This window comes from Macrobrachium rosenbergii, chromosome 31 (genome assembly GCF_040412425.1).
Source record: "Macrobrachium rosenbergii isolate ZJJX-2024 chromosome 31, ASM4041242v1, whole genome shotgun sequence".
Lineage (NCBI taxonomy): Eukaryota > Metazoa > Arthropoda > Malacostraca > Decapoda > Palaemonidae > Macrobrachium > Macrobrachium rosenbergii.
In genome coordinates this window covers 16,107,884-16,122,883 of record NC_089771.1, presented here as the reverse complement: position 1 = coordinate 16,122,883, position 15,000 = coordinate 16,107,884, and the positions used below count along the sequence as shown (strand labels likewise).

Here is a 15,000-nt window from a genome sequence, read left to right as displayed (position 1 = left end):
TTGGCGGCAGTTGTCGATGAGTCGCTGGAGACCTTGCACTGATGGGGAAATCAGAACCATATCGTCGGTGTAACAAAGGTTGTTTATTGTTGTTTCGTTAATAGTGCATCCGATTGGGAGCGAGCTCAGTTTGACATTCAGGGCATCTCTGCACGTGTTGAACAGGTATGGAGAAATAAGTAAGGATATCTTAGTTTAACCAGACCACTGAGCTGATTAACAGCTCTCCCAGGGCTGGCCCGAAGGATTAGAATTTATTTTTTTACGTGGCTAAGAACCAGTTGGATTACCTAGCAACGGGACTTCACAGCTATTGTGGAATCCGAACCACATTATGGCGAAATGAATTTCTATCACCAGAAACAAATTTCTTTGTTCTTCACCTAATAAACTCGAGATACAGGTATGGAGAGAATGCCCCCTTGCCGGAGCCGTTTAGGGAGCCGAATGTGTACGACAGTATGTTACCCCATTTGACACAGAATTTGCTGTGTGGAGAACCAACAACATAAATTGCCAATTAGATAGAGTGTGCCTAGTTTGTGCAGCTTCAGGAAGAGCTTCAGGTAGTTTACTCTGTCAAATGCTTTTCTCACATCAACAAAACATAGGAAAGCAGGAGAGGCTGATGATAGGTAATAGTTCAGCAATTCTTTCAGGATGTACTGTAGATCCTTTAAATTGTTTTTTATTAATGGTATTAAGTGAACTAAGAGTAGGGAGTCTGTGAGAAATTAGTGAATTATGAACGCCTTGAATAGAGCAGCTAGCAAAATGTAAATTATCGGATGGAAGAATTTGAAAGTTTCAGCAGGCAGACCATCGCAGCCGGGCGATTTATTATTAGGTAGGTTGTTTATGGCATCGCTGATGTTGCCAGGCGTAATACAATCGGCGAAATGAAACTGAATATTATCAGCAAAGGAAGTTATTTACATCCTTCGGGACTCTTGATCGTTGATGCAATGCAGGATAGTGCTGAGGTGATCGCCCCACATTCTTGCGATAGCCTCGTCACCGACGGCTTCTCCTACTCTGTGATATCTTTTAGTTTTGGGATTTAGGGATTGATTGTCCTTCCAAAGATGGGGTAATCATGAGATTCTAATTTCCTAGACATTGCATCAGCTCTTAGTTGCTTTTCGTTCAAATGCTTAAGGGCAGTTTGAACTGCGCTCTCGCCTGCCTCATTAGCAGTGCATTACATCGCGCTAATTCGGAGAGTGTGATTTTGACAGAAGCGAGTAAGTTCGTTATAAAATTGTTTTGTGGGATGAGAGTTAAGGTCCCCAAATATACAAATATGATCAGCAGTAGAATCGTGAATAATGCTGTACCTCACCTCTGGGATCATGCAGTATTGATCAAAATTATTGTTTTTTCCCAGGCATATATAAACATCAATTATTAGGATCTTAGAGTCCCCTACTGTCACTTGAAGCCCCAGCAATCTATCACTCTTATAGGCCAATATATTCACCATATTGTCTAACGATTTATGCCACAGAAAGAAAGCCCTCTTGCGGGCGACCGCCACGATGTGATCTGTAACTTGCATCGGTGAGGTGGAGAAAGCTCTGAGAGTCTTCATGCACTGAATCGCAGATGGCAAGGTTATGAGGCCAGAGAACGTTGCTTGCAATGCAATGATGCCTTTGAAGTTTTTGCAGGACATGTTTAGGGGAGGAATGTTCCGCTTGAGGCCAAAAATACCAAGAGATTTTATCTAGTATATCCATGGCAACTCACGAAGATGGGAAATGAATGAGCTGATCATTTGGGTGGATGTGGGGTTGGCCCGCGGGGGTGGGCATTCACTCGGCTTGAGAGGATGGCTGGCACTTGTGGTAGACGGCGAGTCTGCGCCTGAACCCCTACTTGGGGTGTCAGTAAGTTCCCCTTGGGGAGGTTGGTCCTAGATTAGGTTGTATCTTGAGATTTTTATATTAGGACCGAAATTCTCGCCCTAAAGAACATCGAGGTGTTGAAATAGGCAGGTAATCCTGTAGGCCACTTTATGTTTAATTTCGTGGGAGATAAGAGGGTCGGAGCCCGTGAGAAACTTGACTCTCTCTACTATGGAGTCTAGCTTTACCGATGAGCGTAAATTGTGAATCATAACGTGACATCTCTTCCCAGGTTTCGGGCGAGGTGAGTCATCAATGTTGGGGCTTCGGTTCAGCGGACAATCGAGATGTTCTTTTCTTTTTTCTACTTGTTTGTGTCTACCAGCCCCCACTCCCCTCACGATCAATCACATCTTCATCCAGGACGGGGGATTGGGGCGGGGAGGGGGGCGGGGATAGGGTCGGAAGACTCACGAGGGCTGGTGATCGTCGCTGAAAGTCTATCCTCCACCGGAGGCACTGGGGAGGGAGAGGAGGTTGGGGGTTCGTCGGTCCTCTCCGACAGGTCTACATGTGACGTGGGCGCTTCATCCGAGGGGGAGAGGGCAGTTCCCTCATGGGAGGGTATGGCCATCTCGACTTCGCGTCGCACCCTCACTTCTCCCGCGTTATTGGAAGGCGAGGACATAATAGACGCCTCGTCAAAGGAGTTGCGGCTTGCTGTGCGATTGTCTAATGATTCCTGCACTCCTTTGATCGCATCCCAGATCCGTGAAAGATTGTTATTTGTTTCCTCACAGCTTTAAGACTGTCGGATGATTCCTGTAATCCATTGATCACATCCCCTTTTCTTCATCAATAGATTCAGCCCAACGAACAGCAAGCCGAGCGGATTCTGAAGGAAAAACACGTCCTCATCATAAAAGAGTTTCTTAAGTCCTTAAAATATGCAATAGCAAGGAACAGGCGAGGGGCATCTCCATTCTACTACGGGAAATCGGAATATTTCGCCAATGGGGACGGCTGGACCTTCAGGTGAGTCACTGAGATCGTTATAAAAGAATGCCCATTTCATAGATGTGTTGCTTTGTGAGATATGATTGCTTGTAGAATTATTATTATTATTATTATTATTATTATTATTATTATTATTATTATTATTATTATTATTGGATTTAATAACTGTTTCTACGGTATGTAAGACGCATAGAGAGGGCATTATACAAATTAAATGCTGTTGAAACAATTGTATATGAGAGTTAACGCTACTGACCATAGAGAAGGTCTACGAGTATTCCATTATTATTATTATTATTATTATTATTATTATTATTATTATTATTATTATTATTATTTGGGACACTTGTTACTCAGTCTGTTTATAGTATAGCATGGCTATATTCTATATTCAATAAATTTTCATTAGGAAAAAGATTTGTAAAAAACCAAAACACCTAAACCGATTAAAACTGTTCTTGAATGAACAGAAATTTACTTGAATTTTTCCATAGGGCAACTTAATGTATAAGGTTTATAACATTCCAAATGTGCCCTCACATTCCATAGGCTTTTGTAAAGACTAATTTCTTAGTTAGCCCACAAGTTTTAACTCCATGCCATAATAGCAAAGAAGGTGTACACTGACACATATAATCTCCTGATCAAAGGTAGCATATATATAATCAGAATGGAACAGGGATTTATCTACGGTCTTTCGTAATACCCCAGGCAAAACGCCCCGTTCTTCGACGCCATCGACATGAAACTCCAGCAGCTGTTAGAGACAGGTCATATAACTTACTGGCTGAAACAGCTGATTGGTACTTCACCTGACGACATATGCAATGGGTCATTTTGCAAGAGAGGAAGCGAACCAATACCAGAAGATACATTAAACCCCGTAAGTATGAGATCTTAATTGTTCTTAGTGGGATATTTACTGTATGATTAGTTGTTAGGGAAGAACTTCACACAGAGAAGTTTTATTGAATGAAATGTATAATCAGGTATTTTTTATTAATAAGTCTGAGATTTTGTTAAATTACAAGATGGTATATTAAACGAACAGTAGGTTTATTTTATTTGCTTATATATATATATATATATATATATATATATATATATATATATATATATATATATATATATGTATATATATATATATATATATATATATATATATATATATATATATATATATATACATATATATATATATATATTAATACACACACACACACTCACACACACACACACACACACACACACACATATATATATATATATATATATATATTATATATATATATATATATATATATATATATATATATATATATATATATATATATATAAACCTACTGTTCATATGTGCCATACATATTATATACATACTATATAAAAAAACTTATATATATATATATATATATATATATATATATATATATATATATATATATATAGAGAGATATATATATATATATATATAGAGAGAGAGAGAGAGATAGATATAGAGAGAGAGAGAGACATGTATGTTCAGAGAGAGAGAGAGAGAGAGATAATATGAAACAGAGATAGAGAAAGAATCCATGCTGATTAAGCAACGTAAAAGAGAGAGAGAGAGAGAGAGAGAGAGAGAGAGAGAGAGAGAGGCTCACTGAATACTGAAATCACTTCTCTCCACAGGAATCTTCAGGCCAGGTGGTCCTTAGCCTAAATCATCTCCAAAGTGCGTTTTACCTTCTCGCTCTGGGAGTAGCACTTGCAGCCATCGCCTTTGCTGGAGAAAATATCTACTCTATCATGAAGCAGATGAAGAAATAAATATGAATATTACGAAAATCTGGAGTAATGATCAAATATATTCTCTGATTTTGATCTGAAGGAGATGGTCATTGTAATTTCAAGGTTACTGATAAATAAAAGTTTACGAAGAATACTCGTTTCTTCAGATGATTTCCATTTTGTATCAAAGTTTAGTGGTGAAAAAACTGTAAAGCAGTTATTCCATTTAGCATCTCTCTCTCTCTCTCTCTCTCTCTCTCTCTCTCTCTCTCTCTCTCTCTCTCTCTCTCTCTCTTTTAACCTTAACGTACACACAGCTGCAAAGTGTTAGATGGTGAAGTCTACCATAAAAATGATTTTCTGCAATATCAATCATTTGCAATGGCTCGTTTTCTATGATACTTTATTTATGGGTGACTAGTACAAATCAAGTCTGTCTAACCTTCTATAGCCTGCCCATTCGTTCGGCTGTTTATGTGCCTTTTCTGAATTGGTGAGTACCTTAATATAAATTTATTGGATCATTTCAAGATTAGCGAACCCAATATCTCCATGTCAAGAACGGCGAATCCAATGATCCCCATGTAAAGAATGACCAACCCTTTCCGGTTCGAATTCCAGTTCCACATGAGGGCTAGTGATTCATCTACACTGTTTTGCCTTGTTTAGTACTAGCCCCTGGGGGTGCCAAATGTATTTCGTCTTGTTTATATTAGCCTGGGGATCAAAATGTCGTACTGAAGTGTCCATGTTCTGAACAGCGAACCCGATTATTCCCATGTAAAGAATAACGAACCCAATAATCTTCTTGCAAAGAATAGCCAACCCTGCCGAGTGGGTTCGCAAATCTTGGCATGACCCGATTTATTGCGATATTTTATGATTCTGTCTTCTATTTAACAAACGGTATGGAGAAAACTGTTCAGCATTTTCTAAAACGACTAAAAAATGATGCCTCGAACTGTAGCCATTGCCTATTTTGTCCCTATTTCTTCTGTTGTACGACAGATGGCGTCTTGATCACCTGTGCTGTGGGTTGTGGGCATTTTAAATTGAACCATTCGTACGTACAGGTCGACCTAGGTCATGCCCAGGTCCTTATTTTTAGAAAATATAAATCCGTTGAGATGGGTCCGTGGGGTACAGGTCTATTCTGGTCCATTTTAAGTGTTTGCTGATGTGAACGGCTAGATAAACCAATTATTTGTGTCTTGTGATCAATTTAGCCACATCCATAACCCCAAGTTGGAAGGTGTCGTGTTTTTCTCTGTGATACTGAACTGTGCAAGTTTTTATATCAATATGGGTAGGTGCAACTAATATAATAAAGGCACTTATGTTGATATAAGATGTTTAGATCCACAAAGCAGAGTTTGTGAATTATTATAGACCCACGATAATTTGCATAAAACGGATTTGAATATGGTAAAACGAATATTATGTTCTTTATCAAGTTAGCAGGTAATGTTCTGGGGAGCAAAGTATATGTATTTTCTTTTATCTTTGGTTAAACAACTTGCCTTCTCTCAGTGTACTTTACAATCCAATTTTATATTTAAACGGTGAATTCCTGGGGCTATATACACATAAGCATAGCTATATCAAGACCCTGAATTTCTTTCAATGAATCATGAGGATGACCATTGCTTGTTTTAACATTCGTGTTAGTCACTGATGACAAATATTTTTACTTTATTACTGCCAGATTTCACAGTCCCACTTGAACATCAGGATTTACAAACTGTAATCTGATTTGATAAGCCCTTCACCCAACTTTCTTCAATCAAGATTTTTATCCGATCCCTTAAGATTTGAAATTTTTACTTACTGAATAACAACATGAATAACTATCAAGGGTAATGAATAATGGTGTAAAATGAATGACACAGTAAAGAATGAACTGAATAGCTTTTTTTTTTTTTTTTTTTTTTTTTTGCTCTTACTCTGGGATTTTAGGATTAGGTACAAATTCACAAAGAACCTTATATATTTGCATCTTGTTCTTCCCTCAAACATGTTATCAGTTATTGAACACCTTAATAAAATTATATTTTATAAGTTTTCGTATATAAGTCCTTCATTAGGATTTAGATTCACTGGAAATATATCAGCAAAACTGGAATCTAGCGATTCACTTTTCATCAAAATTTTGCGATGAATGGAATAAAATATGAGGGTAAGAAAACACCATAGCTTCTAGCCTGTTATCTTGTAATTTCCGTTTTAAAATTTCTTCACAAAAAAAATTTTGCACAATCGTTTATTATTATCTTCTTTTTATTATTACAAACCGACTCTTCATTCACATTTAACTCGAAAGCTAACATTTAAAAGGAACATATCTGTACAGAGAAGCAAGTTTGAATATCGCAGTCCAATACTGAAGAATCATTATCACCGTATTATGTACAAACTAATATGTATATATATACTAATTGTCCTCATCATGTCCCGTCTCTCTCTACAGGACCACTAGTAGAAAAAGAGCTCAAATTTCATAAAAACCTTTCTGATTGGTTGATAACTCATAACAGGTGCCATTGATACAGTCACTCTTCACAGTCACAATGTAACAAACTACCACCTACTCTATCCCCTATAATATCTAAACCAAAGACTCCGGTACACGAGGTATGATTTTTTACAGAACTAAGATTTATTTGTTCAGAACTTTGGGAGATAAGACCGCTGCTAATATTCCATTCACAACCATACACCCCCTCACTTGCAGTTGTGCTTGAATTGAGATTATGATATGGTTCGTGTAAGTATCCTGTTCCTTGTTAAGGGACACCTCCAAAATACCTTGTTCCTTGTTCGAGAAGCCATGACATATTCCAGAATAAAGGCTTACTAGATTTATTCTACACCAAATGCCATGAGCAAATGGCTTTATTGTCTTCATATAATCTCTTCACTAGTGAAAAATACTTAGTCATTTGTGAGTTATCAACTTTTTCACGGAAATCTTCCTGCCCGTTTATGATTGCACATTCTTCAACAAAAGGCATTGAAGCGAAATATACTTTTTTCTTATGGATATTATCGACTACGCCTCCAAAAAAAAGTCTTCAAAATAATTCCAGTTCTCTGTTTCTTTGTAATAGATTTTAAATTACTGAATTATAAATTCATTTAGGGGACTGTGTATAATATTTTTCAAACCTTTCATGACCGTATAACTACTGTACGACTTTTTATCCCTAGCTCGTTTTCTATATTTACAGTCTATAAACCCAGTGAATTATAGAATGAAATTATTATATGCTAATATAAAAATGATGAAGTGTCTAGTAACGTTAAAATTAAAAATATTCAATATTAGTTTCCTTTTAATTCATTGTCCCCCTCATATTGACTTGGGTGATAATTCAGAAATTCAGATCTCACAGGAACTGAATTCAATCTTGAGTACAAGTTAACAAGTCAACGGTTCAGTATAAATCATTCTGAGTATGATTTGAAATGATAACTAGAGAATTTTATGAGTATTAATCGGAATATCTAATTCACTTGTCATGGGCACCGAATGTTAGTTCTGTTGTGTGTTGGTGAAAAGTATGAAAGACTGGTTAGTATATGATACTGAGCCGGAATTTAGGTGTAAAATTGGCCCCCGGATTAAAGATCATTAGGTATGTATCTTTATCTTACCGGGAAACACATAAGAAACCTGCTGTTTGAATGATCATGAAAATGCATTGAAAGTCAAGTTAGTAAAGACTGAAAATTACATATAAGTATACCTAGCTTAATTATAAACCCATTTTCAAGAACTTTGAGAAATTTCATGAAACTCGAAAAATCAATCATGCCTTTGCTGCACATTAAAACCAGGAACTTTTCATAATTATCAGTTGTGAACATAAAGGAATGTTCTTATGGAATTTATCGAAAAAAATATAATATTTAACCATATCAGTCCTTGACAACGTAGAGTTCATAATTTTTAGAACTCGAAAATATTCTCGCTTCCATTATTCACCATTCTCTATATGACTGATCACTTTACGGTAATCGTTTACTAAAGTAATTTGAGAATAGACATCAAACTCAAACATCATTTGGTATAGCGGACTCCCAAATCATATTATACCAGTTTCTCATCAAGATTTATACGTGCACATTGAGACAAATCACTTTAACTTTTCTCTCATCGTCTTCAAGTTCAAAATGTCTTGGACACGAGATACTTAGAAATCACTGATATGGTATAAATGCACATTACAAAAGCATTTCATGTAATTTCCAAGGCAGACTTCCATGGGAATATCACAGGTACAACAGCAGGTTATTTTCCTAAAAGAATCTCAGGTCTGTTTTTCAACATTATTAAAACTTCATTAGATCATTCCGTAGGAAAGCGTTTCAGAGTAGTAAGTCCCTTTTTTTTTTTTTTTTTTGGTTTCTTTGATTATCATCAGTTCTAGAATAATCAGTTATTCATTCACCTTCTTTTTTAATTCTTGTTTCTCCAGGGACTGATTTCTTAATTTTTCTTAAATGTGGTATGAATAAAACACATTCTGAAAACTAAGCCCTCCTACTTGATATACTTTCCCTTAGAATCATATTCCATCATGCCCTAAAGAAATAATACTCAGAACTTGTAAAATTACAGGAATTGTATTATTATACCAGGAACTTTCGGGAACAATACAGAATCCGAAATATTTCTAATTAAAGTCAGTTTTCTGTAGCAGGAAAATCAATTATTAACTAATTCACATCAAATTTAGTCAGATGTATTCAGTCCTTTTTAGTAATATAAAACTTAGATTTTGATTTACTTGACATATTCTTTCCACGCAAAAGAGTGTGAGTATGTGTGTGTGTGTGTGTGTATTCTTGTGAATTTAAGTTAGTTTCATAACATTAAATCCATTACTGCAGAATGTTGAGTATCTAATTTGAGGTATGTTATAATTTTTGCCAAAAAAATGTAATTTACAGATATCAACGTTCTGTCTAAAGTATTAAGGATTTCAACGCCTAGGTAAAGTTATTTATTAAACAACAACAAAAGTTTCAGTTACAGCTCCTTCCTCCAAAAAAAAAAATCGTGAAAAAGTTTGAAAACTAAGCTGCAACTCCACAAAAAAAAATCAATAACTCAAAATATTTTTTCTTATCATAATGACGGCTGAATTTTATTCCTCGTGTATCTTCAAGAACTTTACTGAATTACTATAACAAAATAAATGCTGACTATTTAAGGTCTTAACAAATTTGCGTAGTACTCCATATCTGATCTACAAAATACCATAGAAATATCTGTAACAATATTTATTTCCACAAACTTACTTCACTCAGTTACCGCTCGCATTTCCTTTTGCTACTGCAAGTTGATATGACGTTCTGTATTGGTTCTAAAACTATTTTTAATTTCTGAATACCACCTAAATGTCCTTCTGAAAAAAATAACATAGACACATATACAGAAGATTACACTCAGACACAATTAACGGTGACCTTTTCACAGGTTTGCTGACATACTTAGAGCCAGAATGCTGTTGAAATCAATGGAAAGTTTCGCTTAATACTTACACTTCTCACGATAACATCAATACTGAAGCGTTGTTCATATAATACTGTTCAACTGTCATCATATCCCTCCTTTTAGGCTTCTGCAAAAGTTACGCCCTAGCCCTTTTCTAGAAGATCACCTTCGAGGAACAACTTTCTTTTCTAAAGATATTTGTGCAGAATGACGTTTTGTAGTTGGTGAGGAGCAACAAGCTCTTCCTTAAAACTCGTTTGCCCTTGTAGTCTTTGACTTCAGAACTTCATGATCCATATAAGACTGTTCCTTTGCATTTAAACTATAATGTGACTCCAGTTTACATTTATAGAGTGACCCAGTGGCACTTTGAATCATGAAGTCCTACCAGTATCCGAAATCCACTCAGGTGGTGACCACTAGAAATTTTCAACCTTCGTTTCTCAGTACGTCTTGTCAAGACTGAAGAACCAGCATCTAGCATCAAGAAAGGAGAACAAAAGAATTCAGATCCATTATGGCTGACCTTTCTCGCCCGAAAGAGAATGGATATGCATTCAGTCCTTTCTCTTGACTTTTGGAGTTGTTGTTTTAGCCCGGTTGCTCTCCTCAAACCCACAAAATGACAGATCCATTTTGGAGTGAATGATTGTGAAAAACAAATGGCGATATGAACGGTGGGAAACGGTGAGAGAGGAACTTCTAAACGGCTATGGGAAGTCTTGATGAAAAACGTGGATCCATTATAAAGAATGTCAGATGAAATATAATCTTATCTGTAATGACCAATTCACTAAAGACAGAGATGGGTACTTCATAGGCTAGAAAGAGATGACTAGAATGGGTTATATTTACACTAGGGTGATGAGGGTTTATGTAAGATTACTGCAGAATACGCTTGCAGTAAGCCTGGCAATTGAAATGATTCAAAGGCATCTAAGCTTTTTCAAGGTCTTACAGATTCAAAACAGAACGTATTGCTAAGAAGAAAATGGACAGCAAGGACTAAACAGAAGTGGAGATAGCAAATGCAATTTACAGTTTGCATAGAAAAGTTGTGCCTCATGAATAATAGCAGTTCTCTTGTGATAGTGGACTCTCATGGAATGTTTTACTAATGGTTAATGTTACATTTTGTGAACGTTCATGAGTATTAGAATTGTGAGGTTTATTGCGAATACATTATTGAGCGGAACTGTGCCACGGGATATACATATGAAATATACTGACCACATCTTACTTCCCTCAAGAGGGGTACAATGTTCTGGACGATGCCCTGAATTACTTTGTGAATTATTTCAAGTGAAGCTTTTTGGAGAAGAAGACTCATGAAGCACACTAGAAAACCCAACTGAAGCAGAGAAGCCGTAAGGTCAGCAGATGAGGCAACGGAGCCGCTGCCGTGTAGACGAGGTCTCAGGCAATGAAACTACCCACTTCCGAAGCCCTGTCAGAAAGACGCACGACGTCACTAGGAGAGCCCCCACTAGACTCAGCATATCCGGAAGCTCGTTGAAGAAAATGGCCTGCCATATGAAGGCGAAGACTACGTCGGCTGTCCGGGCGATGGAGACAGGCCCTGCTTGCTCGAGCTGGAGAGCCTTCGTCAGCAGGATCTGACCGCCAAAGCTGAAGGCTCCGATGGCTAAGATGAGGTAACGCTCATTCCCGCACCGTGGGACGCACATGTCGCCACTCATCCAGGAGACGATGGGTGTCAGGAAGAGGGCCACCACGGCAAAATTGGTCATGATGACTGAAAAGTGGAGTCCCTTCAGTACTCGCAGGATGACGTAGACATTAGCCGCAACTACCGTCCCAAAGATGGCCGCTGCTGCTCCCCACCAGTTCTCGGTGGTGTAGGCGTCTGAGAGAGATCCGAATATGAAAGGAGGGCGGGCGATTAGGACCACTCCGGCTACGGTTAACAAGATCACAACTCCGTGGAAGAGTCCACAAGGTTCTCCTAAAAACACTTTTGCAAACACGGCCACGAACACAGGCACACTGAAAACGATCACAGAAGCGTCGGCTAGGGGCATGTGCCGAAAAGCATAGAACTGGAGCATGAGGGAGGTGGCTCCCACAAGACCTCGAAGCATCAGCATCAAGCGACGTCCCTTGGGAAACGGAGGGTCACCGCGTCGGATGAGGAGAGGTAACGTCGGCAAGAGAATGCCCACGAATCGGAATACTGCTAGTTCCATTGGACTTACGTCCGCTAATACCTGCAATTGGAATTGAAAAGGTGGATATTGGAATTAACTGTGTGGAACTCTTAAAATGCAAAAACAATTCAGTAAAGCAAATGTGGTTTATTATTGATGCAATTATTATTTTACCAAATGAGTTCCCAGATTAACTCAAGGCTATGATGGGACATCCAGTGGAATAAAAATGCATAAAAAAATCGTGATACTTAAAAAATTGTAAAGAGAAATGAGTCTTATTTTTATTCGTGTTTTTATATAAATATATTCATCAGTAGCATTTTTCTTTGTAGATGAAATAGCATAAAAGTATCCTTCCATATAAAACCTTATTCTCAAACTAATATTTGTTATTATATTATTATTATTGTCTCTTACCTTGACTATGAGAGAGCAGAGTGAGAAAAAGAGAGACGACAGCACTGCCATGAACAATCCGATATGAGGCAGAGCCCAGCGCTCTGATGGCTTATCTGCGACATTCTGAAAGAGAATGAGAAAGTTTCAGTGTGGTTTTATTACACCGTAACTTACTTTTAAGTTTTGATTTGTTTTTCAAAGGCCCTGGGGATGGATTCTTACGTATTTATAACCATGATGGATGGCTTTAGTCTTAGAAACTTTCTTTTTATTTATTTAAAAAATTTCTTGAGTCATTTTCATAAATCAAACCAATAACTTTAACAAATTCTTGACCTATAACAAGTATGGATCTTATTGGAAAAATTGTCTCTGTGTTTGTTAGTCCAAAGTCGCGTCCATACTGCAGTGAAACATGTCATAAACACGTTGAAAACTTATCACCCACACATCACAAACAGGTTGAATGCAAGTTAACAACTAGTTTTCAACATGTTTGCGATATGGATGCAATAAATAGCCAACATGTTTACGACATGTTTTACTGCAGTGTGGCCCTATGCTAACTATAACCAACTGCACGGAATTACCTGAACATGTCGCCGACGATGTGGCGAAACTGGCGGGTGTTCCTCAACCAACGGCTCCAGCTCGATGCCCGTATCCACGCCCACGGAATTGGGGTGGGCGCGGTGGTGCGTGAACCCCACCATCGTTCAGTAGACGTGTCACCGCTCCAGAGCCGTTCTTATGAGGCCTTGTTTATACAGGCCCATTACGCCACCTGCTGGCGGGGAAGGGAATTAGGAGGTGAGTCACATCTTCGTGGCACAGAAAAGTGAATATAAATTTGCTGTTATCAAATGCATTGCAAATATTTCATGACATATGAGAAGGTGAGGATGCAGTAGACTTTTGCGCATTTTACATCTAATTTCCATTCATCAAAACCGTTAGTCTCATATACATGTCAATGTAAAGATAAGAGGAATCACTTAAAGAAAAGTCCATTTTAGTGTAAAGTTAGTACAAAGACGTCATCAAAACATCCTACATACACGCAGGCAGACACACAATACGCGATTGTGCGAAACTACCTGTTCAAATAAATGCCAAAAGTTCAGTGCTCTATTTTAAGAACTTATTAATGTATTATTTATGTTTGGAATGCCGTAGGTCGTTACTATCTTTTGATAATCGAAATAAAGCCTTGACCTACAACAGCAGCAGAAACTGGACTCAATAGGCCACAGATTTTTAATGATTTTTCTCAAGGAAGTTTTGTTCTAAATCAGAAATTATCTTCAACTCTGGTTTTTAACATTGGAAGCCAATAATTTTCATTTAAATGTAATTGGTAAAAAATAAAATTCAGTATTATATGATGTATATAATACTGTGATGAAAATACATTTCACATTAATTTAATAACTGTAATTCAAATTCCTTTTATCACAGCAGTCCTCCTCGTATTATATGTATTCAGTTACCTTTTAACACGTTGCTGAAATATAATAACGAAGTGAAAGTACACTGTCTGAAGTAGGGCTATATTCAAGTCATTTTGGACGAAAAAAGAAAACTCGTAAAGTTTCCAAGGGAGAATGAGAGGGCGGGACGTTCTTTTAGGTTTTGAGGCTCGTCAGCGCTCGTATGTCCTGGCTACTATATTTAGTATGTAATCGTACAAGTTAACTTACAATTCTTTTTCGTAAGCAGTATCCCCCAGCGAGCCTGGAAAAGGTGTCATTTTCTGCTTTACGTAAATATTTGGTTAGCGTAAAATGTTAAAGAACTGTAATGTTTACACTCGTCGGACTTTGCACAGTTGGAATTGCCAATCTTCGAAGTTTTAAAAGAAGAAATCCGCTGTCAATACACTGCTGTAAGTACCATTTACCAAGCTGAAAACGTTAAACAATTAACTTAAACATCTTAAGCTTTAAATTATCCTCAAATTCGTTGCTTACTTCACCATGATAACTTCTGCCGGCCTTTTAATTTGTTGGTAGTCTCGGATCTACGTGGAGTTAAGTTGGGCGACAACATTATTGGTGTGGGTAAAACTGATCGTGATATAGAATTATAAACTCGTTATTGACATTATACTAAGTTGTAATTTTTACATATAATGGAATATTTATTTAATCAAACATTTCTCTCTATCTATTCCACTGGCTTTAGAGCCTTAGTTTACGTGCAAGTAGCAATTATAACAATGATCATAGATCCTTCCTCCCCCACTATTTACAGTTCAGAAGTTCCTACACGTCTAGTTCCTCAGTCACCAATAGATGGC

At 37.3% G+C, this 15,000-nt stretch overlaps 2 protein-coding genes across 3 annotated transcripts in view; one reads left to right on the top strand and one right to left on the bottom strand.

Annotated features, from left to right (window-relative positions):
• LOC136855291 (uncharacterized) overlaps nucleotides 1-5,219 on the top strand; it is a 7,770-nt gene extending 2,551 nt beyond the window's left edge. Inside the window, exons 2-4 of the mRNA XM_067132195.1 lie at nucleotides 2,710-2,882; nucleotides 3,576-3,747; nucleotides 5,163-5,219. Of these exons, the coding sequence (XP_066988296.1) occupies nucleotides 2,710-2,882; nucleotides 3,576-3,747; nucleotides 5,163-5,219 (402 nt within the window). The remainder of the gene's footprint in view (nucleotides 1-2,709; nucleotides 2,883-3,575; nucleotides 3,748-5,162) is intronic.
• A 1,606-nt stretch (nucleotides 5,220-6,825) lies between these two features.
• LOC136855378 (solute carrier family 35 member G1) overlaps nucleotides 6,826-15,000 on the bottom strand; it is a 138,240-nt gene continuing 130,065 nt past the window's right edge. Inside the window, exons 2-4 of one of the 2 annotated variants that reach the window (XM_067132312.1) lie at nucleotides 13,292-13,485; nucleotides 12,720-12,824; nucleotides 6,826-12,359 (exon numbers count right to left, since the gene is read on the bottom strand). In XM_067132312.1, the coding sequence (XP_066988413.1) occupies nucleotides 11,505-12,359; nucleotides 12,720-12,824; nucleotides 13,292-13,414 (1,083 nt within the window). In that variant the 5' untranslated portion in view covers nucleotides 13,415-13,485 and the 3' untranslated portion in view covers nucleotides 6,826-11,504. Of the gene's footprint in view, nucleotides 12,360-12,719; nucleotides 12,825-13,291; nucleotides 13,489-15,000 lie in introns of both variants that reach the window. The other variant, XM_067132313.1, reaches the window with a different exon arrangement.